This window comes from Oncorhynchus mykiss, chromosome 17 (genome assembly GCF_013265735.2).
Source record: "Oncorhynchus mykiss isolate Arlee chromosome 17, USDA_OmykA_1.1, whole genome shotgun sequence".
In the NCBI taxonomy this organism is placed as follows: Eukaryota; Metazoa; Chordata; class Actinopteri; order Salmoniformes; family Salmonidae; genus Oncorhynchus; species Oncorhynchus mykiss.
This window is the reverse complement of record NC_048581.1, coordinates 23,630,745-23,657,658: the sequence shown is the minus strand read 5'-3', so window position 1 is coordinate 23,657,658 and position 26,914 is coordinate 23,630,745. Positions and strand designations below refer to the sequence as shown.

Sequence of the window (26,914 nt, the reverse complement as noted above, 5' to 3'; positions counted from 1 at the left end):
TAGTCCAGTATAGTTCAGTAATAGTCCAGTATAGTCCAGTAATAGTCCAGTATAGTCCAGTAATAGTCCATTAATAGTCCAGTATAGTCCAGTAATAGTCCAGTAATAATCCAGTATAGTCCAGTAATAGTCCAGTAATAGTCCAGTAATAGTCCAGTAATAGTCCAGTAAAGTCCAGTGTAGATCCAGCAAATATCCAGTACTCACAGAGAGCTGTCCAGGCAGGATGACGGGGAGGGCTCTGAGGGTAGCAGGGCTGGTGGGGGACATGACCGATATGGAGGGACGCTCCATCTTCTGAGACTCAAAGGAACTGGAGCCTGCTGCCAGGGGAAAGAACCAGGATGTGAAAGACTCAAACAACTTAGTGGGTAGACAGTACTGTATATTAACACCAATTAACTATGCCGTTTTATTCATCAAGGAAAACCAAAGCTTTGTTGACACTTACTCGATTCTAAAGGAGGATGGGATGTTTCTGGAATTCTTGGTATGTCTCTGTAAGATGGGAGGAAGATTACATCAAACGTCTGCACAGACCTCTGCAATAGCCACTGACCAACAGCCATCACCAACCTCCATTTGATACAGAGTGCCAGCACATACAATACCTCAATCGTATGTTTGTTTGTATCGAAAAGGAAAAACACAGACACGTATACAAACTGGGTGTTGGGTTAGAGAGCGGTAGTTCATACCCACACAGGGGAGAGACGTATGGGTTGAGAGAAGAGAGGGAACTTGCCTTATAAGGGTTTCTCTAAGGTCTAGGATGTTAGGGGTTACATCAGGGTTAGGCCTCAGGGAAGGACTACCGTACGACATAGTGGTCACTATGTCCACAATAAGTATGTACTTACTGATACGCTCTATACACCTTTCTCAAGAAGTTATTGGAAATGATGCGGTGGATAGATCTTTTAGGTAAAGAAGACAATGGTCGTCAACATTTCACTTCAAAATTAGAAATAGTCAGAAAAGGGCCCACAACAGTCGCAATATAGTAATAATAGTCCAAAATGGCAAATGCAGTGCAAAATAGTCACACAATAGTTGCAGTGTATCGCACAACGATTCCAAAATGGGAATTTAGCATTTCACACAGGAAGTCAGTCTTACCCAATAGGCCTTGAGACAACTATTTCCACTTGAGGCTCCGCCTTGGATTCCAGAATGATGTTGTACACTTCCTTCTTGGTTGCTCCCGGCAACGACTTCCCATTCCACTGCAGTACCTCATCACCTGGAAAACAGGAAACAAGATGGCCGACATTAAAACAGCTGATTCATGGGTAAGCATGGAGCCTAGGTTAAAGATAACAAAGGTTAAGACAATGTAATAATTCCTTGCAGAAGTGTTAGAAAATAAACAAAATCATTGGACCAGCGCCGGAGTGAAAATGACTAGAAGTGAATGTTACCAGGTACAGAAAGTTCACCATCAAAGTGGAAAATAAACACAATCGTAGTGTACTCAGCAAACTAAAGCAGAATTGTTTAACTGTCATTCAATTTATTTAAATGTTTTTCAAATTATTGTTAAAGGAATTATATTACTCTATGTTTTAATATCCAATTAAAATTAAACACTCTGTCCATTCATAAGGACTTGTAAGACCCTTATTCTATAATAATAGACATAGCCCAGTCTCAAAATCAAACAGCAGAGTTTATTCTCGAGAGTACTCCCCACGATACAGGTTACCACAGGTTATAAACTGAAAATTACGTCATTAGTTCCAACACCAACCCGTGCCATCTCCGTTCCAGTACAAAGGCTGTATCTCAAGCCTTCCCACATCCGTCTCCCTACCAATTTAATATAATTTACCAGTCAAGGTTTTCTCGTGTAGATAAGCATTCTAGCCAGTCTGATTCATTTGTACCATGGAACAGACAGTCATTGTCACATTCACACACACATTATATTCAGTACTGGGATCAAGAAAGAAAACTCAAACATTTACAGCAACATAATAGTATTCAGATTAGTACATATACAGTAACATAATAGTATTCGGATTAGTACATATACAGTAACATATTAGTATTCTGATTAGTCAGTCCTGATTGTAATGTATACATAATTAGTCACCATTGATAAAAATTCCCTTAACAATTATCTACAGCCACTTTATTACTTGATGTCCCGACCACTGGTAACGTTTTCAAAGCCAATTCTGTAGAATCAGCAACAGCGCTGGTCAAATGAATGTGTTTGTTTTCTAACGCTGGCGCATGGAATTATTACGTTGTCTTAACCTCTATTTTTTTCAACCTAGCCTGGTCGATTTACTTAACAACCTCTGTTCACAACACAACGTGTTCAGGTAGAAATGGTAGATTTTCCCAGCTCAAAAAGAACACACAGACAATTTCACAGAGCTCCCAGACTGACGACACTTCTCCACCAGATAACCCTGAATGTCTGAATGTTGTTTCTACGCTGCTTACCAGCTCGTAGGTGGCCAACAATGTCCGCCAGACTTCCTTTCTTGACTTTGGTGATGAAGGCCCCCAGTCTCCCTGTCTCTGTCATCTTCCCACCCACAACCTAGAAGGGGAACAGAACACGGGCTGTTCAGACACAAGACCAAGGTCAGTATGAAGGTATGACAATCTGGATACCGTCCCAGCTGAGTACAAATCTACAGCATGTCCCCATAGTTTCCTTTATTACATACTCCTGTGGATAGTACACTAGCATCACTTACATTTCAGTCATTAAGCAGACTCTTATCCAGATCAACTTACAGGATGTCACGCCCTGGTCGAAGTATTTTGTGTTTATTTTTATTTATTTGGTCAGGCCAGGGTGTGGCATGGGTTTTTGTATGTGGTGTGTTGGGTTTGTAGCTTAGTGGGGTGTTCTAGTGAAGTCTATGGCTGTCTGAAGTGGTTCTCAATCAGAGGCAGGTGTTTATCGTTGTCTCTGATTGGGAACCATATTTAGGCAGCCATATTCTTTGGGTGTTTTGGGGGTGATTGTCCTTAGTGTCTTGATGTCCTTAGTGTCCTCTGTGTTAGTTTGCACCAGTTTAGGCTGTTTTGGTTTTCACGTGATGTTTATTGTTTTGTATTGATTCGTGTTTACGTTGTTTTTATTAAACATGGATCGCAATAGCCACGCTGCATTTTGGTCCGACTCTCCTTCTACCGAAGAAAGCCGTTACACAGGAGCAATCAGAGTTAAGTGCCTTGCGTCAGGGCACATCAACAGATTTCTTCCCACACCTAGTTAGCTCGGAGATTCAAACCAGCAACCTTTCGGTTACTGGCCCAACGCTCTTAGCAGCGAGGCTACCTAATGTGGAGGTCAGACGTTAGAGACCCGGGTGGCCTCAGTACACGGGGATACACAGTGGTTAGTGTGGTAGTTTTCACAGACTTCCATTATCATACACATCCTTTAACAATACACCATCACAGATCTGAGCCTGGGGCTCTGATTTCCTGCACCCAACGGTCTCAGTACACAATATACAGCGGTTAATGTGGTAACACTGTAGTGATTGAAAGGGATGCTGCTAGTGATTCCCTCTTACCTTTAACCCTAGTAAGGAGCCTGCCTCGCGGGGCATGGCCGACCTTTTGCTCAGAGTGATGCGTCCGATTAAGTGGTCGCCCTCCTTGGACGGCTGCCATGTCACTGGATGCTGTAGAGGGGGAGATTTAATTCCATCAGACAGAGAGAGGCAAAGAGGGAGAGACGGAGAGGGGGGTGTGGTAGAGAGGGGATATAGGTAGCGACAGAGAGGGAGAGGAGCGAGGGTAAGAAAGGTAAAAACAAGTTAGGGAGAGAAAGAGAAAGACAGAGTCTCTGCATCCCTTGTGAGGACAACTCTCCCACCCAGGCCAACCAGGAGGGACTTGCCCATCCACAATAAACACATACTATATCAATTTACACTCTAAGCAATTCTGTCTAGTCTGGACTGTTTCTAATGTTGTAAGAATCTATATTTAGTAATGAATGGTGAGTAGAGTACGCCCACACACTTACACAGACACTGCGGGGAATGAAACTAATAGGGTGTGTGTGTGTGCATGCATGCATGTGTGTGTGTGTGTCTGCGTGTGTGTGTCTATGCGTGCATTTGTGTGTGTGTCTGTGCTTGCGTGTCCTAGGGTGGTGAGTCTGAGTTGAGTCAGCTTAAGCAAAACCTAAATCTGTCACTTTCTCCTGAAACTTACATGCCACACAGCAGGATCCAGAGGATGGCAGTCCCAATCACCTGGAGAGAGAGCGAGAGAGCAATAGAGCGAGAGAGCGAGAGAGAGTGGTAGAGAGGTAGAGAGAGAGAGAGAGAGAGGTAGAGAGAGTAGAGAGATCGAGAGAGGCAGATAGATAAGATACACAGAAAGTGATAAAGAGAGTTAGAGATAGAGAGAGTTAGACAGACTCTGCATGCAGAATTCTGGAAAAAAATAATATCCTTGTACAACGTAAAACACCAAATAATGCATGCAGAGCAGAATTAGGCCGATACCCACTAATTCTACAACCATCTAAAAGGAAGCGATTTCCAAACCTTCCATAACAAAGCCATCACCTACAGAGAAATGAACATGGAGAAGAGCCCTGGGGTTCTGTTCACAAACACAAACAGACCCCACAGAGCCCCAGGACAGAAACACAATCAGACCCAATCAAATCATGAGAAAACAAAAATATAATTATTACACATTGGAAAGAATTAACAAAAAAACAGATTAAACTAGAATGCCAAACAGAGAGTACACTAAACAGTAGCAGAATACCTGCCCACTGTGACAGACCCCAAATTAAGGAAATCTATGTACAGACTCAGTAAGCATAGCCTTGCTATTGAGAAATGCCACCGAAGGCAGATCTGCCTCTCAAGAGAAGACAGGCTATGAAGACAGGCTACTGCCCACAAAATTAGGTGAAAGCTGCACTTCCTAACCTCCTGCCAAATGTATGACCATATTAGAGACACATACTATATTTCCCTCAGATTTCACAGACCCACAAAGAATTTGAAAACAAATCCAACTTTGATAAACTCCCATATCTATTGGGTGAAATACCAGTGTGCAATCACAGCAGCAAGATTTGTGACCTGTTGCCACAAGAAAAGGGCAACCAGTGAAGAACAAGCAAACCTATTTTCACGTTCTGACCTTAGTTCCTTTATTATGTCTTTGTGTTAGTTTGGTCGGGGCGTGAGTTGGGGTGGGTAGTATATGTTCTTATTTACTATGTTGTGTTTTGTGTTTGGCCTGGTATGGTTCTCAATCAGAGGCAGGTGTCGTTCGTTGTCTCTGATTGAGAATCATACTTAGAATCATACTTTAGTTGTGGGTGATTGTTTTCTGTCTCTGTGTCTTCACCAGACAGAACTGTTTCGTTTTCGTTCGTTCTCCTTGTTATTTTGGTTTTTGTGTTCAGTGTTAATAAATCTCAACATGGATACGTACCACGCTGCATATTGGTCCGATCCTTCATACTCCTCGTCAGAGGAACACGAATATCGTTACACCTATATTTGTGTTTATTTATTTTTCCTTTTGTACTTTAACTATTTGCACATCATTACAACACTGCATATAGACATAATATGACATTTGAAATGTCTTTATTCTTTTGGGACTTTTGTAAGTGAAATGTACATTTTTTATTGTTTATTTAACTTGTGTTTATTATCTATTTCACTTGCTTTGGCAATGTAAACATGTGTTTCCCATGCCTATAAAGCCTGTTAATTGAAATTGAATTGAGAGAGAGAGAGAGAGAGAGAGAGAGAGAGAGAGAGAGAAGATAAACAGAAAGATAGAGAGTTAGAGACGGAGAGAGTTAGAGATGGAGAGAGAGAGAGAGGGAGAGAGAGAGTTAGAGAGAGAGAGAGAGAGAGAGAGAGAAGATAAACAGAAAGATAGAGTTAGAGACGGAGAGAGTTAGAGATGGAGAGAGAGAGAAAGAGAGGGAGAGAGAGAGAGGTAAAAGCTAAAACGAGAAAGTCAGTTCCAGTCTCCGTCAGACTAAGTCAACTCAGTCCAACACACCAGGAGACAAGGGGACAAACTGGGACCTTGTCTGTCTGTCGCCCAACTCTCATTACCAGCCCTACTGACAGATGGTGGCGAGACAGAGAGACTGGAGAATGGCCACACTTCAGTCCAGACCAGCTCTACCCATCGAACCAGTCCCACACGTCCTTCAAGGCCTCATCCACCCTTTTATGTCTTCAATGAATGACGTCAACAGAATAGCAGGATGAAATTAGATGGGGACTTTGGTGTGTGACTTTAGAAACAGGGACAAGTCCCTGAACCTACAGGTCCACAGCCAGCTTGGACACTGATCAGAGACGTGTGTATAAAGAGCTAAGGGAAAGTAAGTGGTCAGGAGAGGAGGGAGGAAGTAGGGGTTAAAGTTGAGGGGTGCAACTCAACTGTTTGCTGATTCGGAAGTGAGATCTAAAAAGATGTGAAGCGCAATCTGAAATTGGAAAGTGCAATGGGGGAACTACTTCAAAACGTTCCTGCTGACTCCTCGATTCAGTGTGCTGACTGTTCCTTTTTCTGTTTTTAGCAGATTAATATTGGACATCAGATCACACGATCTGGAGCACTTCTTTTCTGGGTGCAAAAACTAACAGGCTAATAATAATTACCGATGAGGAATATTTAGCTATTCAAAGTCAACGTCTCCTGTATGTACCTGTAAAAACTCAGGTCACATGGCCAGAATTACAAAAACATAGAGAATCTGGAGACGATCCCCTCTCATCCTGAATCTTTTTCTATTAATAGGGATAAATCTGGTCAATGTTAGAGGCTGATCCAGGTTCAGATTTGACTTGACCCTGACCCTGTAGTAAGGTCAGACATCAATGCTGCAGGTTTTACACTAATCTGACAGGAATTGACAACCCTTCTGTGAATAATGTATTTATTATGTATTTGATCCATAACAATGTATCACAGTGTTATTATATACATTATACTGTATATTATAGTGTTCTATTTAATTATGTGATTTGACCTGAAGGAGGTCATCAGGAGGTCATCAGGAGGGCATCGCAGATGGATAGGCCTACACACACAAACACACACTGTCTAAAAACACACTGAAGAATTCACATCAACGCTAAAATGAACCTTAGGTCTGATCTCTCCTGTCATTTCCTCCTTACTATATTGTCTTCCACAACTTGACATCTTTGAGGAAGCCAACCAATCAGACTGGCTGAATCTCCACTCCCTCCTTTAACTGTAAACAGCAAACTCTTATCTCATTATTCAATCCCAAAATACACTCTTAGCTCCTAAATCAATCCCAAATGCATCTTTAAATAGATTCTTAATTCCATAAAGGTGTCCTCCTTGGGCATTTTATAAAGGCCCTAGTTAATCTTGCAAAATATAGCCTGCATCAGGAGCGTATTCAAACTGCTAACCTCCCAACAAGATATTAGACGACATGGCATTAACGTTTTACTATCTCATTTGACTGGTTTGTTTGCAACAGTAAAGCTGTCTTGCAGGTCTACTAAATAGCATGTAAAGTAGGTTTGGGGTGTATCTGTACCCTCGCTTACAATTTGGAGCCTTTCAAGTGTTTCACTGTAAATGAAAAAAAACACGCAACAACCCGGAAGTTGACCGAACTGTCTCGTTGTGAGGTTTTAGATTAACCAACCACATATCCATCTACACCATCAATCCTTCATCCCAAAAGAACAGAAGGAAGCCGTATTTATTGGACATGCGTTGTCCTCGGGAACCCAGGCTTTTACACGGCTGAGTTACACTTCACATAGCTACATTTAGCCTTTAGCCTGGTCCCGTCTCTGAATTTGTTTACCGGGCGGACAACATCAAAAGTAAATCCCATGCTGGATTTGGGACTGGCCTACTCCTGAAGTAAACACGGCTAAACACTTGCTAGCTACGACAGCTAACTTTCTACCTATTTCTCCCTCCTGTCGCCCCCCATTAAACCCCCTATTCCCATGTGTTAACCTAATCTGATCATCTAATTTGGGATTGGGATTGGCCCGGAGAGACCAGTGGTGGTGGTTAGTGGTGAGTGAGATGAGTACACAGATAAACAAAACGACAACTGTCGTCATGGCAGGGTAGCCTAGTGGTTAGAGCAAGGTTGTAAGTTCAAACCCTCGAGCTGACAAGGTCTGTCGTTCTGCCCCTGAACAGGCAGTTAACCCACTGTTCCTAGGCCATCACTGAAAATAAGACTTTGTTCTTAAATGACTTGCCTAGATAAATAACGTTTAAATACATTTAAAAAAAATGGCATCCTCCGTCGACAAGCTAACTGCTAAAATAGCATAGCCTTATTTAGTCAAGAAGAGTGAATTGCAAAGCTGTTGTGGGCCGGCGTGAGCAAACGAGAGGCCAAAACTGAACATTCGGCCGGCCACAATCGATTATATCCTATCCGTTAACGGCAGGATGCAGCCAGTGTTTTGGCGGGGAAGCTTTACGTAGCGTTAGCCGCACTAGCCACTGACCTAATTCTGCCAAATCTGCTGGCCTAAATCACAGGACATTTCCTAAATAAAAGAGAGCTGTCCTGTTCCAGGATGGGAAGCAATAGGGTTTGGCTTCAGCGGTGTAGGTGAATGACAGTGTTGTACAGAGTCAAGGCCATAGCACATTATAGGCAGGGAGATACAGTCCCAGTAAACTTTGAAATTTACATTTAAATTCTTTATTTCGATGGAAACCTAGAGCATAGCGATTTTGATAATAACAAAAAAGATAAGAAAGAATATTGCATTAGTAGCGACACCCGACAGGTGGCCATAAAACCATAAATTCTAACGAAAGTTTGATCATTCCACCAATGTCGAAATCTCTGACAATCTCTGACAATACTGACACAAAACCAGCTAATATAGATGATTTGATCTGATAGAAAACTGAAGAATCAGACCTTTCTCGCTGACACTCTCCATACAGGTAGCCAAAACACCAACTCAACCCAGATTTGATCATTCTTCCAATCTTAAAATATCTGAATGCATGACCAATCATATTGACATGAGAAGAGCTATCAGAGAGAGAGAGCAGTAATCTGACCTTTTTCACTGACGCTCTCCATGTCCACGTCCTCACAGCTGGTGTACTCGGGCGTGGAGGCGCCCTCCTCCTCTGAGCTGCTGATAGACATCTGCCTCTTGTTGACGCCCCGTTTGCTCTTGTAGGGCCTGGGTGGGGGCGGCCGCAGCGACTCCGATTGGTCCGAGCTCTGGGAGTCCTTCCGCAGCAGGCTGTCCCCGGACTTCTCCCTCCTAGCCTTGTGCATCATGGCTGCCTGGGAATTGGGGTCCAGTTGGCTGGGGTGGGGTCCCTTAGGGGGATCCCAGCCTGCTGGAGGTGGGGGTCCTTGGTGGGGGTGAGGAGCACCAGGATGGGGGCCCGTTCGTGGGCCACCACCGGATGGTTGAAGGGGTCCATGGTTCTGGTTCTGTTTGAGGAGGGGGGGACCTCCCTGGGGTCCCTGCCCCATTCCGCCACCCCCACCACCCCCCACGGTCCTGTCCATGGAGTAGGCGCGGTGGTTCTCCACGGATGACTTGCGGTCCGGATCTCCACCACTCCCACCGCCGCCCCTCCGGAGACGATTCTCAGGCACATCCCCCATCTTCCCTCCCCCTCCTACCCCGCCCTCCAGCCCCACCTCATTGATGGCGTTGTTGCTGTGGCGCCGCTCGTGGCGCACCTTCGACACCTTGGCGTGCATGCGCATCTCCTGCTCCTCCTTCTGCGGCTTGACTGGGTAGCGCGCCAGGTTGGGGTCGCTGCGGTAACGTGTCTGGAACTCCTCCTGGCGCCGCTTGCGCTCCAGCTCATCCTCCTCCGGGGGGCGTCTCCGGAGGTCGGGGCGATTTCCTTGGTCGCCGCCGTCGGGGTAGTCATGGGAGCGGACCTTCTCCAGGTGCCGGCCGTCCCGCCAGTCTATGTCCCCGGGACCACAGAACTCCTCCTGGGAGGCCACGGTCTGAAGCTTCCCTGGGGGTCCCCGGCCTCCTCTACCACGACCAGGACCACCAGGCTTACCGTTCTGCTCATGGAGGGACACAGGTCTTTTCCTGAAGAGAAGAGAAGGGTGACCATAATGGACATTGATATAACATTACACACTTGTTATTTTGTTAACATAATACCATGTAGTAACATAACAAAAAAGCCTACTCAGATATACTGGACAAATTATGGTCAGTACCAGTTATTACTGGTTGAATGAAAGCAATGATGATAAAGACAGGGAAATAATTCCAAATGGAGGAATATGTACAGAACTAAAATGAGATTCTATTTCCATGGGAAAATGTTCCTACTGATGGTTAACCTGGGTATGGATCATCCAACGACAGTGTGGAAGAGGGCCAGCATTTTGAGTGATGCATTCAGGCCGGACCGAAATGGACTCAGCCATTAGACGCAAAACAAAATACATTAATCATGGACCTTTCAAGAATAAAACATGCAACCCAGCTTCTGCTTTGGCTATAAGCTTGGACAGCGCTATTTTTTTTATTTTTTTGATCCAGTGGGGATTAAAAAATCAAGTGCTGCAACCCATATACCACAACACACGCCGAAAATGGGTCACTCCCAACATCAGAGGATTTGAGTTCCTGTCAAACGAGGAAAAAAAGATGACCAAAGTATGTCCAATGTTGAACGAGACAAGTGAGGCTGCATGTGTAAACTGACGGTGTCAACGAGACCCTGAGACCCTGCTAGACAAAACAGATGCTGCATTAGCCTAATTCATCCAATCGCAACAAAGTCAAACATATTAAAGAGGACTAACCTGTACACGACTCAACTGTACAATAATTTAAAAAAAATACCCAATATATAAGCGACCATATCATCTAAAAGAGGCCCAGGTCAAGATACTCAATACCTAGACTCTGATACAGTCCCAAAATGTTTTGCATGTCAGCAATCAAGTTCTCAAGATAGAGGACTTTCAAAAAGCTAATTGTAACTTGCCACATCATCATGATGATGCAAAACGCATCTTATGTAAAAAAAACACAACCAAAAGATACTTTTCGAGTGGATTGTTCCTTTAAGTGTTTACAATCAAAGGGATGAAGGGGAGGTGATAACAGTAGAGTGGATGAGAGAAAGTCTTGTACAAAGTGGCATTTACAACAATACTAAGTACTATCAGCAATCACAACAGGCCCCTAGATAACCAATACAGTGACGTAGACTCTGGTTTGAGCCTCTACAGACAGAGAGGTGAAAGCAGGGGTTGTGAGAGGACAGGTGAAAGTGTTTAAGGGATTAGAGCGTTTGTGTCCACGATGTCCTACTTGTCTCGTGGTGGTTCGCTCCGAGCGCGTGAGGCCGGCATGGTGTCCAACGCTCCCTTGGCCGGTACCGTTGGCGGATGATGTGTTCCGTCGGGCGCCGCCCCTGCGTTACCGCTGGAAGAGGGCGGGGCCTGGGACCTGGAGCGGAGTAGCTTCCTGTCCCACCGTTGGGTGTCACCCCCCGTGGGCGGGGCGTTCAGGCCGCCATCCAGGCTCATCTGCCTCGCCCCCGGCCCCGAAAACCATTCTCCCGATTTGGTGAGGATCTCCTGTTGCTTACGGCACAGGTTGCATACCCACATTACCTACAGGGGTGAAGGAGGAGAGGAGGAGGTTAGATATTATATACATGTACAGTATGCAGTAGTAGCCTGTATCTATAGAGAGAAAGAGAGCATGGTCAATTCCATTTCCGATTCCTATTTTCTTAATTGAAAAGCAAACCCTGAATTCACTGAATTGAAATGGAATTGACCCTAACATTGTCTCTTAGACAGAGAATGTATAATATTATGCAATACCTCAATACTATAGTCATATAATTCTATTTCTATGAGTTTAGCATCAGAAGACTCGTGGGGTTGCAGATGTTGTCATATATATCCAGTGCAGTCCACTTTTTAAGGAACTGTCATCTGTAGTCCATGTGCAAAACAGATTCAGTCGTGAGGCACTGAAATGTTAGCTTAGCTTGGAGTATTTTAGCTTGGAGTATTTTAGCTGGGAGTATTTTAGCTTGGAGTATTTCAGCTGGGAGTATTTTAGCTTGGAGTATTTTAGCTTGGAGTATTTTAGCTGGGAGTATTTTAGCTTGGAGTATTTTAGCTTGGAGTATTTTAGCTTGGAGTATTTTAGCTCGGAGTATTTTAGCTTGGAGTATTTTCGACAGACAACAGGTCATTGTTATACAGGCAAGGAAAGGGCAGGACTGGTGACAGAACTACAAACAGGCACAGACAGATAGAGGATCTTAGTAAGACACAAGCAAGTATTAGTCACAGCGTTATGTTCTTTCTCATGTTTAATTTTAGTCTCTTGACTCTGACTGAGTATTGGTGATAGCTCATCTGTCAGACAGGGGATCACGGTTCCTTAAAATACCCTAGAACCTCCTCTCCCCCACGCTCCCCCTCCCCCCCACGGTCCCGCCTCCATCCCAACGCTCCCCCCTCCCTCCCCACGCTCCCCCCTCCCTCCCCCAGCCTCCACTCTCTTTAGCCTCTTCCTCCCTCCCAACTCTCCCCCTCCCCCACGCTCCCCCCTCCCTCCCCACGCTCCCCCTCCCCCACAACGCTCCCCCTCTCCCATGCTCCCCCTCCCCCACAACACTCCTCCTCTCCCATGCTCCCCCCTCCCTCCCCACGCTGGCCTGATATCCCAACATACACTGAGTAGACAAAACTCTTTCTATGACATAGACTGACCAGGTGAATCCAGGTGAAGACTATAATCCCTTACTGATGTCACTTGTTAAATCCACTTAAATCCGTGTAGTTGAAGGGGAGGAGGCAGGTTAAAGAAGGATTTTTAAGCCTTGAGACAACTGAGACATGGATTGTGTTTGTGTGCCATTCAGAGGGTGAATGGGCAAGATAAAAGATTGAAGTGCCTTTGAACGGGGTGTGGTAGTAGGTAGCAGGGACACCGGTTTGTGTCAAGAACTGCAACGCGCTCAACAGTTTGAGTCTGTTAAGGATGCAACTCAATATTAGGAAGGTGTTCTTAATGTTTTATACACTCATTGTAGGTTACAATGCGCTCTGTGAAATATCACAGCATTTTACTTACACATTGAGATAAGGAAATATCCCAATGTGTATCACAAATGTGTAATAATACTGTTACCACTAGAGAAAATGCAACATATTCTACAAGGCTACAAATGTAGTAAAGGTGATCTAATATGAACGCAGTATCTAGTTAAACAGAGTAGGTTTGATAGGGATGGGATGTCGTTACCATGGAGAAAGCAGTAGCCTGTTGCCTATGGCGGACAAGGCTGTTAATCTCCCACAGCGGATGATGGTACAGAACATTAACTGGCCAACAAGGAAAGCCGGCTACAATATCCACCATCCACCAAAAGCTATTTATCGTTCCACAACAGGTACCAGAAGAACATTCCTAATTCAATAGCTGGTTACAGTATAGGCCCTGAAGAAAAGACTAGGGTCAAAGCTAGGAAATTGACAACTATCTGAACTTAACACTGTGGAAGACCATGATTTGAGAGGACAAATCACAGATATGCAGGGACATCTACTGATTGCTCTTCACAATAGTATAAAATAAAACTTTTTCAATATTTAACTAGGCAAGTCAGTTAAGAAGAAATTATTATTTTCAATGATGGCCTAGGAACAGCGGGTTAACTGGTCTAGGAACAGCGGGTTAACTGCCTTGTTCATTGGCTGAAAGACAGATTTTTACATTCTCAGCTCTGGGATTCGATCTTGCAACATTTCGGTTACAAGTCCAATGCTCTAACCACTAGGCTACCTGCCGCCCCAATAACAATAAATATATACAAATGGTCTACTGTTGATAGAAATCATTGGTCAACTCAAGTCCGCTATTTGACCGTCCTACGAACAACAACCCCAAATGGAACAACATCAAAGAAAGGTTCCATACTCACATGTAGCCATGGCTACTGAAAACTGCCTCCCTCCCAACGCACAGAAAAACAGATTTATCTCTTCTCGAGTGTATAATCCCACGGTCTAGAACGATGGTACAAATCCAAAATGGCGGGAAGCTGTTGTTTAGAAGTCTTTGTTTGCATCCCAAAACGCAACCTTCTGTGAAACCTGCTCTTTGATGGAGGGTTGGTCAGCTTGTGGTTAGCTTTTTAGCGAACCGGCGCGCATCATGCTTACCCTGATTGAATCCTCTGTTTGGCTCCAGGCCACACTAATCTAAAGTAAATCAGCTGTGTGCAGCTGTGGCCCACAGCTGTTGAGCTGGACACACACACACACATGCAGTTGTTCTAATACACACATCCACATATGTACAGTACATACAATCTCTCTCTCTCTCTCTCTCTCTCACTCTCTCCCTCTCTCTCTCTCTTACTCACTCACACACACATTCTCTCTCTCTCTCTCTCTCTCGCTCTCTTACTCACTCACACACACATTCTCTCTCTCTTTCTCTCTCTCTCTCTCTCTCTCTCTCTCACACACACACACACACACACACACTCTCTCTCTCTGTGTTCTCAGGCAGGTTAGATTAGAGTAGACCGCAGCTAAACCCTTCAGCTCCTCACCATTATTCAACATCATCATCAGTCAGGACAATACCCGCCAGCCGGTTTCAGATAGCAGCCGTCCGCAAGGCTGGTGGGCTATGCTACCGCTAAACCATACCCCTTATACTCCCTCCCCTTAATTATTCAGCTGTTTGTTGATTATCATTATCATTAGCAATCATTCAGAGTGCATTCTGGGAAATCCCTTTTTATCAGGCCGGGAATGTAAAGCACATATTAGGTAGGCCTATTGTGACAGTATTAAGGCCATCATTTTAAATATCCATCCAGGGATGCGGTCAATATTTGCATGTGTCTCAAAGAGGAGGGTAAGAAATGTTAACATTTTAGACTCTATAGCAAAGAACTGACGAAGGAAAAAGGTTCAGTTTAACTTCACACTATATAGGGAGATTTTTTTTCTCGTGGCTGAGGAAGACGAAAGAAATGAATCCGATGGTTAATCCTTGAATGAGATCGTATTCAAGCAGCACGCACACAAGGAAATACGGTCCACACACACACACACACACACACACACACACACACACACACACACACACACACACGCACACACTGACACATGGCGCTCCACAGGACGCAGTGCGATGAACTGGAGGTGACACCACAGTGGGCTACTTCTTGAGCGACCCGTCTGATTGGCTGCCATCACACACTAACCATGCTTAAGCAGCACATATTACATGTGTCACACAATAGGGTGGGGTTCCTAACACAGACCAAAATAGGATTTTGAATGGAAATCAACTGTTCCGTCTCCACCACGACAGTAAAACGAATGTGTGTGTGTGTCTTGAGTATGAGCAATGCTCACATGTGTTGCTGCACCAATCTCACCCTGCCTAACAGAATGCAGTTCACCATGGTAACCAAGTCATTGAGTACAGAGAGAGAGAGAGAGAGAGAGAGAGAGACAGAGACAGAGAGAGGGAGAGAGAGAGAGAGAGAGAGAGAGAGCGAGAGAGAGAGAGAGAGAGAGATTGTACTAACAATGCCAAGACTGGGAACAGCAAGTTAGTGGGCAGCTAAAATAACTGTATGAGCTCTCTGTGACATCCTAATAGATCCTCATCCTCAAACAAACTAAAGACCCTTATACGGGCTACAAGACTAACCTAAATCACAACACATATCTACCCAGTCACACCTGGATTAGTCATTAAAGGACACGACAACAAATGACAGGTCTTAAGTCATGTTCATGACAGTTTTAAACCATGTCAGCGGCAGGTCCTGTCAAAAAAGTTTGACTGTAAAAAAACACAAACCGCAAAAGCCAAAATACAACATTTAACCAACGTTACAACAACCTCAATCCCACACATCCTGCGTTGCCTAACAACCCACCACCTTCCTCGTACCGCTAACCCGCCTGACGCAGCAGACCGACTTGACAAAACACACACACGCACACACTGTCCACCCTAAAGGGATCTAAAAGTTAAGAAAATGTATCTCTTTTTCTAAAGCCACACCTCCGTCCGTGTTTTACATGGTCTCAAACCTACACAGAGGAGAGAGTAGGCTCTAAAACCTGTGTGTATTCTGTGTGGGAGAGGAACACGCACACGCGCACTCTCACACACACACACACAGAATAATCCTGAGCTGGAATGATTAGGCCCTACGTTCCTGGATTGTGTGACGGATATGTGCAGTGTGTGTGTGTGTGTGAGTGTGTGTGTGTGTGTGTGTGTGTGTGTGTGTGTGTGTGTGTGTGTGTGTGTCTATCGTGAGTATGAGCAATGCCATTTCTAACAGGTAACTGCACCAATCTCACCCTGCCTAACAGAATGCAGTTCACCATGGTGACCAAGTCATTGAGTACAGAGAGTCATGTCAGCAGCAGGCACTGGCAAAAAAGTTTGACTGAAACAGCAAAAAACAAAACACAACGTTTAACCAACGTTAGAACAACCTCAATCCCACACAACTTGTGTTGCCTTACAAACCACCACCTTCCTCGTACCAGCAACACACCTGACGAGGCAGACCGACTTGACGAATGGCGACATCTTACAGCCGTCATTAATCACCAGGCTCTTTTCTACCCCACACCCCTCCATCATCTCCATCTCAGACGCTCTATCCATCCGTTTCCGTTGCCAAATCAGGGAGGTGGGGATAGCGACAGTAACACCGGGCGCGGCGGCGCGATGGAATAGCTGGGAATTCTGCAAACGTCGTCTTTTTCCTTATTAACTGGGTGGTATAGATGGAGGCCCGGGGTGGTGGAATGGAGAGGAAAGTGTTCAGTGAGCGCGCTCAATACAGCCTCCAACGACAGATTGACATATGGGGCGGCAGCGGCGCCTGGCAGAAAACTACCATCCGTCAGGGAATGCTAAGTCCTACAGACGAGGAAGAAAGACGACCACAAAACACGACAATGCTCCATTTGTGTAAATAAGGCTATAGATCAACTAGGAATAGGTCTTGGCTTCCTTCTGCAGCCGAGCCCCGTGAACTACAAGACAGTTCAGTGTTAGACTGAATGGCATTCTAGCCTATAGAAGACAATACTGCTAAGGACACAACAGAAACCCTTCTAGTATTATTATCCCATAGTGTTTGTATAGGCCTTTCTGTAACCCCAATCTGATCCTGGAACTGTTCACTAATACAGTTACTGTTACCGCTATTGTTATTTTATACAAGGCATTACAGTAATGTTTTATGGCAGACCGCTGGGTTAGTCATCCAATGCTGAGAATCCTGACAGAGATTATGAAGTGCATTCCCTTCCTGTAAAAAGTGCAGTGTCGGCTCGATGCCGTGTGGGAGTGGGAGAGTTGGTGTGTGTGTATGTGTGTGTCCGGTGTGAGTGTGTATGTCTGTGCGTGCGTCTGGTTTCTCCAAGCCGTAAAAGAGGTGTTTGCATATTTGTGTCTGTGTACATTAGTGTGTGTATGTGGGTCTCCACTACAGGAAGAGGAGTGGAGTGGAGTGGAGTGGATTGGCTCTGATTCGCTCATTCTCTCTCTTTCTCTCTCGCGCGCGCTTTCTTTCTCTCGCAGCCATCTGGAGATGACAATAAACACACAAACAATCACTCTGCAATTAATACACCAAGGCAAAAGCAACTAGACTCGCGGGGACTAACTAGTCTCTGTCTGTGAAGAATATAACATGACAAATTGTTTTATTTGTGTAAATCGTACATTTAAACTGTGATTGTATCATACATAATATGATGAAATAAATGTCATTTGACCCTTATTTACACTATAAAATATGCGTTATTCCAAGATTCATGTTCCTTGTGGCGTCAACTGAAGAAACTGTGGAGGTTAACCAAACGGTGTCTCTGAGAATGAGTCATATCTACCACAATTGAATTAAATACCCGTTGGAAACATAGACAACCCACACACTGCAGTTAATTAACAAGGAAATAATAAAACAGACACACACACACAGACACACACACACACACAGACACACACACAAAGGGACGAACCCAGGGGCTTTGATTTAAAGGCTTGGCATGTACTATAACAGTGACCGTGTAAGTCTGTTAGCTGGGCTAAGGTGTGGAAGTCTTGATATTGAACGTAGACAACACTGACAGATGCTGACAGGGAGAGGCGAGGGGCTATGAGGGACTAGGAATGGGGTCCTAGCCTACACCCTCCACCCCCTGACCCCAGTCCACTGTCTTAAGCAGCCGCAGGGTCCAATCCAAAGACTTGCATCCTTCCCCTCTGCCCCTGTCGACTTCCCCTCAGATCCGAATCTGAAAAGACAGGACGCTTGTAAGCAAAACTGTGCTTTAAAGGCTCCAATCGAGCAAAAGGATTTTTGGTTGTTTTCCCCTTACTTGGAGTGGACAAGTACAGAGGGGAAGGTGGCAAGTGTACAAATTGGAACCCAGCCTCGGCCTCCCCTCCCGTCTCCCTGTGGCAAGGGCTGGTCTGTATGCTCATCACAGACAGGCAGGTAAAGCATGCACGGGCATAAGTGTGCACATTCCCTCTGCAGTCACAACAAGGGTCTTATAGTAAGATAAGGTGCTGCGTGCCAACAAACACCCTGTGCCCTTGTACCCCCCAACAAACACCATGTGCCCTTGTACCCCCCAACAAACACTCTGTGCCCTTGTACCCCCCAACAAACACCCTGTGCCCTTGTTCCCCATTGTTCCCCCTATCTTGTATATTATACCCAGTTCCCTCTGGCACAGCCATGCCCACAGCCATAGAGAGAGGAGTTGTGTAAGGGGGGTGCCCATCCAGGGGTGTCTAGGAATGCCCACCCAGACAGCCAGGCATGGCTCATGCTTGCCCACTTCCCAAATTGCAGCTGAAGTGTGACATTAAAGAACTACAGTTAAAGTGACCCATGCAAAAACTCCATTACCCAGCAGGCCTTACCCTTTCCTTCACTATGAGACACTTTGCAAGAGGAAGAGACAGACAATGGATGCAGAATTAGTCAACGTTTTTACCCAGATATCCTTACTGAAGATAAAACAGTCTCTAGTACTGCACTACCAATGTCCATATTAGTGTGGACTGGACTACAGGCAGATATGCTTGGGGAAGTCCATGGTAAAATACCATAGTGGTAGACAGCGATAGGATCTAATCGTATTTATTTCTACTCAAGGCAAAATGGTCTCCATGACTGTATCTGCCAATGCCCAGAGTCTGGAATCTGGACTACAGACAGATACAGTATGTGTGTGGAAGTCCAAGGAGAAAGGCTAGCCTTTTAGTATTAGAGAAAAGCTAGCCTGGACTGAACTGTCCGGGAATCATTCTGTTCGGTTTAAGTCATTAATCCATAGGTGGATTTGACCGCTTTGGCCGCGTTCCAATCTGATAACTTACTGCCTCCACTTCAGCCTTTGTGGACACCCACTTCTTGGATTTGTGTGAGCTAGGTTTTAGTAACAAAGCAATATACCTCGACCTTGCCAACAGCAAAAGGGCTTGGCGTAGGACTACAGTAGTTTATGCCATATCACTCGCACAAATCCAGTCCACTTAAAAGGGGAAGTCTACAGGGCAGGAGGGAAGGGGGTCAAAACTTTGGGATTGGAACGCAGCCATTGGGGGATTTTCAAAGGGACACATAGGTTATATTCACAGTACAGTAGAGAGCACAGAAAAGATGCTAACCACTTTGTCCTCCTGTAGTGGCATGTAGTCCAGGTAGCAGTGAGAAAGTGAAAAGGAAGTGAGGGAGGGAGTGGAGGAAGCGGAGGGAAGGATAGAGGGATGCAGTGGAGGAGTGGACAGAGGAAGAGAGACAGAGGTCAAATATAGGTTCATGGAACATGAGAAGGGAGGGAGGAAAAAGAGAAAGAGAAAAAAGGAGTGAGGGAATGGTGTAAACGTTTGTTAATACACATGAGCAAAATCCACAATACACAGTTTATATACACAGTCTATTCAGTGATACAACCTGTAAGACGTGCAACAGTGGTGAAACACAGGCGGCGTTTGACAGCAAACGTGCATGACTCGACATATCAGTCATGTGACGTCGGCATGACACATGACCTTTGTGTCACAGTGTCATGGAGGAGCAGGAAATGGGGACAAGAAGAGCAACATGATACATCATCTTACACAACCCTATATATAACTTCCTGTCTAGCTTACAATACAATATATACACTACCATTCAAAAGTTTGGGGTCACTTAGAAATGTCCTTGTTTTAGAAAGAAAAGCACATTTTTTGTCCATTAAAATAACACCGAATTGATCAGAAATACAGCATAGACATAGTTAATGTTGTAAATGACTATTGTAGCTGGAAACAGCTAATGTTTTATGGAATATCTACATAGGCGTACAGAAGCCCATTATCAGCAACCATCACTCCTGTGTTCCGGTGGCACGTTGTGTCAGCTAATCCAAGTTGATCATTTTAAAAGACTAACAGACACCTAACAAGTCCTCAAATGGCAACTTCATTAAATAGTACACGCAAAACATCAGTCTCAACGTCAACAGTGAAGAGGCGACTCCGGGATGCTTCTGTTTCTCAAACTAGACCCTCTAATGTACTTGTCCTCTTGCTCAGTTGTGCACCGGGGCCTCCACTCCTCTTTCTATTCTGGTTAGAGCCAGTTTGCGCTGTTCTGAGAAAGGAATAGTACACAGCGTTGTATGAGATCTTCAGTTTCTTGGCAATTTCTCACAAAGAATAGCCTTCATTTCTCAGAACAAGAATAAACGGATGAATTTCAGAGGAAAGCTCTTTGTTTCTGGACATTTTGAGCCTGTAATCGAACCCACTAATGCTGATGCGCCAGATACTCAACTAGTCTAAAGAAGGCCAGTTTTATTGCTTCTTTAATCAGGACAACAGTTTTCAGTTGTGCTGACATAATTGCAAAAGGGTTTTCTAATGATCAAATTAGCCTTTTAAAATGATCAACTTGGATTCGCTAACACAACGTGCCATTGGAACACAGGAGTGATGGTTGCTGATAATGGTCCTCTACGCCTATGTAGATATTCCATTACAAGTCAGCCTTTTCCAGCTACAATAGTCATTTACAACATTAACAATGTCTACACTGTATTTCTGATCAATTTGATGTTATTTTAATGAACAAAAAATGTGCTTTTCTTTCAAAAACAAGGACATTTCTAAGTGACCCCAAACTTTTGAAGGTAGTGCACGTCTACTTCCAATCAGTATATGAGCCTGTATTTAAATAGCATCTAGGATAAGTTTGCTGATCTAGGATCCGTTTTCCCTTTCAAATCATAATGAATTTGTTTATACAGACGGGGGGGGACCTGACCTTAGATCAGCACTCTGAGTTTTTTTTAGGAATACAGACCCTGCTTTTAATATCTGCTGCTTGGTGAGGTATTGTAGATACAGAAATGTGACTTTTATAACACAACATGACTATGAGGACAGGCTGGGGAGAAGGGAGAGGTTCAGTAATACCAAAATGAGTGGGTGGCACAGATTGTGTCGGGCATCGCCATGCAACTGTAATGCCTTCTGCAGGACAATGCTGTGTACTGCATCGTGTCTCTGTGTCGATTTTGGGAATGTGATTATTCGGCACAGGGTGAATCGCGGTTTATCACGACAATATCAATGTTTTGTGAGTTACTGTGACTTATATGCTGCTAGTATAGAAGTCAACACATCTGATTATGATTGAGGGCATTTTGAGTCAAGTATCAATTTAGTTTAACTACAATGAACAAGCTGCACCTGCACAACATGACCAAAAGTATGTGGACACCTGCTGTCGAACTGCTCATTCCAAAATCATGGGCATTAATATGGAGTTGGTCCCCCCTTTGCTGCTATTACAACCTCCACTCTTCTGGGAAGGCTTTCCACTAGATGTTGGAAGGTGTTCGATGGGGTTGAGGTCAGGGCTCTCTGCAGGCCAATCAAGTTCTTCCACACTGACCTTGACAAACCATTTCTGTGCGGACCGGGGGCATTGTCATGCTGAAACAGGAAAGGGCCTTTCCCAAACTGTTGCCACAAAGTTGGAAACACAGAATCATCTATAATGTCATTGTTGCTTTAAGATTTCTCTTCACTGGAACTAAGGGGCCTAGTCCTAACCATGAAACACAGCCCCAGACCATTATTCCTCCTCCACCAAACTTTACAGTTGGCACTATGCATTGGGGCAGGTAGCATTCTCCTGGCATCCGCCAAACCCAGATTTGTCCGTTGGACTGCCAGATGGTGAAGCGCAATTCATCACTCCAGAGAACTCGTTTCCACTTCTCCAGAGTCCAATGGCGGCAAGCTGTACAGCACTCCAGCCGGCGCTTGGCATTGCGCATGGTGATCTTAGGCTTGTGTGCGCCTGCTCAGCCATGGAAACCCATTTCATGAAACTCCCGACAAACAGTTCATGCTGACATTGTTTCCAGAGGCAGTTTGGAACGCGGTAGTGAGTGTCGCAACCGAGGACAGATGATTTTTACGTGCAGCATGCTCCAGTACTCTGCGGTCCCATTCTGTGACCTTGTGTGGCCTACCACTTCGCGGCTGAGACGTTGTTGCTCCTAGATGTTTCCACATCACAATAACAGCAGTTACAGTTGAACGGGGAAGCTCTAGCAGGGCAGAAATTTGACAAACTGACTTGTTGGAAAGGTGGCATCCTATGACAGTGCCACATTGAAAGTCAATGAGCTCTTCAGTAAGACCATTCTACTGCCAATGTTTGTCTATGGAGATTGCATGGCTGTGCGCTCAATTTTATACACCTGTCAGCAACGGGTCTGGGTGAAATAGCCAAATCCACTAATTTGAAGGGGTGTCCACATACTTTTGTATATACAGTGTATCTTCTGTATAACTTACTGAACATGAGTCCTGTAGAACCAATTTATAGTTTGATAGATTCATATCATTTTAACTCGCAGGTCTGGAAAAATACATTAAAGCTGCTGCTAAATTAAAGATTGGACCCTTTTTTCAATTTTAGGCTAAAATTACATACCCAAATCTAACTGCCTGTGGCTCAGGACCTGAAGCAAGGATATACATATTCTTGATACCATTTGAAAGGAAACAATTTGAAGTTTGTAGAAATGTGAAATGAATGTAGGAGAATATAGAACATTAGATCTGGTAAAAGATAATACAAAGAAAAAAACATGCATTTTTTTTGTACCATCGTCTTTGAAATACAAGAGAAAGGCCATAGTTTATTATTGCAGCCCAGGCGCAATTTAGATTGTGGCACTAGATGGCAGCAGTGTAAGTGCAAAGTTATAGACTGATCCAATGAACCATTGCATTTATGTTCCAAATTTTGTATCAAGACTGCCCAAATGTGCCGAATTGGTTTATTAATAACTTTTCAAGTTTATAACTGTGCACTCTCCTCAAACAATAACAGGATATTCTTTCACTGTAACAGCTACTGTAAATTGGACAGTGCAGTTAGATGAACAAGAATTTGAGCTTTCTGACAATATCAAAAATGTCTATGTCCTGGGAAATGTTCTTGTTACTTACAACCTCATGCTAATTGCATTAGCCTACGTTAGCTCAAACGTCCCGAGGGGAACGCACCAATCCTGAGGTTAAAAATGCTCTCTGGGATCTTAATCACAACAAATTTGTAACATACTGCATGAATTGGATTTGTAACATATCACACAAACTGCTAAATTTGTATGATATCATACCTATCACGTGAAATGGATGATGTAGTACACAATTGGATGACGTAGCACAGAAAAACGGGGACCCGTTTTGGCTTGTGAGCACAACTTTCAAGACTACAGGCTGATATTGTACAAAGGTTTGAGAGCGCATCTTTAAGTAAAGTAACTTTGACATGAGTGACACAAACTGAAGTAATGTAAGGAAACTTGCTTAGCATCCGCCCTGTCAAACAAATGTCTCTTTTGACCAACTCAGCACTGGAGATAATACAGGAAGTCCTCGGGCTTAAATTTGACATGAGGTACACAGACGTGTTGTACTAAACCGGCAAACATGAAAAGGAGGGAGAGTTTTATGTAATGAAACAAAGTTTTTAAATGTCAACTAATCCTGTTATTCTGCTTGGCTAGAGATAGAGGGGAGAGTAGGATGGGGGGGGGGGGGATCAAGGAAGGAAGTACCACTTGAGAGAGCGCCGGTCAGAAGCCATCTCTCCAGTCTACACTGCCTACACACACAGGCTGTAATACGCACACAATACAACAGCAAACTACACAAAAATGCCCTTACACACATAGATTACAGCCTACACACAAAAATACCCTTTCACACATAATAGATTACAGCCTACACAAAAGTACCCATAAATACACCATAAATACTGACACTGATACACAGACACACACACTAATACTGACTCAAACCTACACAGAATTTTCTTCTCTGCCCAGTGACAGATGTTACTTCAAAATACCTTTGAAATAAACTGCAATAGTGCTCAAACTAATTCTTGGCATACTTTACTATTGATTTGAGTTCCTAGCCCATTATTTCACTGTAGTATTAGTTCCATATTGACAGAATTTCTAATAGAGACAACACTACTAGTGGCCGGGTATCATTATCCATAATTCATTTAATGGAATTATCCCATAATAAGGCCACAATCTGGGCCAAAGCTTGATCCTGTGTCCTGCTCCCTGTGTGAGTCTGGGTTCCAGCTGGGCCTAGCGGATCTGGAACAGATTGGCACCCAGCAGGTCCAGGGACCAGGGCCCACAGTCAGGTAAGATACCCAGGAGGAGGGCCTCTCTCTTGGGCTGGACAGGAGATGGAGAGGGGCCCAGATGGGATGGGGTGGGCTTAAAATAACACCCACATGTGGTGAGTATGGACAACGCCGCATCTCATACCGCACGCGTCCTCTGGCACTGGGGAGCTAGACTAAATCAACTAGAACCAACGCTGTATCATTCACAAGGTTTGGGCTCTGGGGAATGTGTCTTATTTACAGGAATGTTGAGCAGAACTGCAGCATATGTGTCAATACTGTAAACGCTGAATAGTGTTTCTGGTTGGCAGCTTGTCCATTCTGTGTAAAGGACTACATACTAGGTGCTCCTAGGGTTTATATTACAGGGTCGCTATTTTGCAAAAGTGTGACACACCTGAGGATGGATTGAAGCTCCAACAACAACTCCAATACACTTTGACCGACCAAAGTGTGACAGAGCCCCAGCCGCCAACACAGACAACATAAAAGCAGCCGTCTTGACAAAACAAATGAACAAGGGGAAGGGATGAGGGGGGGGGGGGTGACGGAGACGGAGGGAAGGGATGGAAGGAAGAAGAAGGGGTGGAGGCAGGGATTCTTAACGGCTTCTCACGTTGTTGGAGCGCAGGGAGACGCGTCCGCCGCAGCGGGCGCAGAATCTGGTCTGGCAGTAGGAGCAGTGGTGTCCGCAGCCGTCGGCGAACTTGGTCTTGCGGCAGATGCCGCAGGTGGGGGCGTCGTCCTTGTGCTGGCCCTGCTGCTGGCGCCGCGTCTCCACGCCGATGCGACGCACCTGCTCCTTGTAACTCTCAAACTGCTGGTGCAGCGTCCTGAGGGAGGGAGGAGGGAGGAGAGGAGTTGTTCATGTGCTTATTCTGTTTTTATTGAGAGAGAGATAAGAGACAGACAGACAGACAGACAGACAGACAGACAGACAGACAGACAGACAGACAGACAGACAGACAGACAGACAGACAGACAGGAGAGAGGAGAGAGGGAGAGGCTAATTATCAAAATCCAGAAAAGAGACAGTGAAATTCTACAACCACCTAAAAGGAAGCGATTCCCAGACCTTCCATAATAAAGCCATCACCTACAGAGAGATGAACCTGGAGAAGAGTCCCCTAAGCAAGCTGGTCCTGGAGCTCTGTTCACAAACACAAACGGACACCACAGAACCCCAGGACAGCAACACAACTAGACCCAACCAAATCATGAGACAACAAAAAGATAATTACTTGACACATTGGAAAGAATTAACAAAAAAACAGAGCAAACTAGAATGCTATTTGGCCCTAAACAGAAAGTACACAGTGGAATAATACCTGCCCACTGTGACTGTCCCCAAATTAAGGATATCTTTGACTATGTACAGACTCAGTGAGTATAGCCTTGCTATTGAGAAAGACCGCTGACGGCAGACCTGGCTCTCAAGAGAAGACAGGCTATGTGCACACAAAATGAGGTGGAAACTGAGCTGCACTTCCTAACCTCCTGACAAATGTATGCACCATCACAGCAGCAAGATTTGTGACCTGTTGCCACAAGAAAAGGGCAACCAGTGAAGAACAAACAACATTGTAAATACAACCCATATTTATGTTTATCTATTTTCCCTTTTATATTATTTTCCCTTTTATACTATTTGCACATCATTACAACACGTTATATATACATAATATGACATTTGAAATGTCTTTATTTTTTTGAACTTTTGTAAGTGTAAAGTGTACAGTACATTTTTTATTGTTTATTATGTATTTCACTTGCATTGGCAATGTAAACATATATATTCCATGCCAATAATGCTCTTAAATTGAATTGAGAGAGAAAGAGAAAGAGAGGGAGAGACAGTGAGAGAGAGAGAGAGAGGGGGGGGAGTGAATGAGTGAGTGAGTAAGTGAGTGAGTGAGTGATAGAGAGGGAGAGAGAGAGAGAGAGAGAGAGAGAGAGGGGGGGGGAGAGAGAGAGAGAGAGAGAGAGAGAGAGAGAGAAAGAGAGAGAGGGAGGGAGTGATAGAGTAAAAGACCTAGAGAGAGAAAGTTGACATTAAGAGAGAGAGAGAGGGGGGGGGTGAGTGAGTGATAGAGAACGAGAGAGAGAGAGAGAGAGAGAGAGAGAGAGGGAGTGAGTG

At 44.5% G+C, this 26,914-nt stretch overlaps 1 protein-coding gene across 7 annotated transcripts in view; it reads right to left on the bottom strand.

The window, feature by feature from the left end:
* rims1b (regulating synaptic membrane exocytosis 1b) overlaps window positions 1–26,914 on the bottom strand; it is a 107,166-nt gene that overhangs the window by 37,725 nt on the left and 42,527 nt on the right. For 5 of the 7 annotated variants that reach the window (XM_036949436.1, XM_036949439.1, XM_036949441.1 and 2 more), the window contains exons 2-13: window positions 25,394–25,610; window positions 19,725–19,736; window positions 18,975–18,995; window positions 11,325–11,629; window positions 9,070–10,082; window positions 4,195–4,235; window positions 3,546–3,656; window positions 2,455–2,554; window positions 1,120–1,243; window positions 861–917; window positions 452–498; window positions 208–323 (exon numbers count right to left, since the gene is read on the bottom strand). In XM_036949436.1, the coding sequence (XP_036805331.1) occupies window positions 208–323; window positions 452–498; window positions 861–917; window positions 1,120–1,243; window positions 2,455–2,554; window positions 3,546–3,656; window positions 4,195–4,235; window positions 9,070–10,082; window positions 11,325–11,629; window positions 18,975–18,995; window positions 19,725–19,736; window positions 25,394–25,610 (2,164 nt within the window). The remainder of the gene's footprint in view (window positions 1–207; window positions 324–451; window positions 499–860; window positions 918–1,119; window positions 1,244–2,454; window positions 2,555–3,545; window positions 3,657–4,194; window positions 4,236–9,069; window positions 10,083–11,324; window positions 11,630–18,974; window positions 18,996–19,724; window positions 19,737–25,393; window positions 25,611–26,914) is intronic. The other 2 variants (XM_036949437.1, XM_036949438.1) reach the window with 2 other exon arrangements.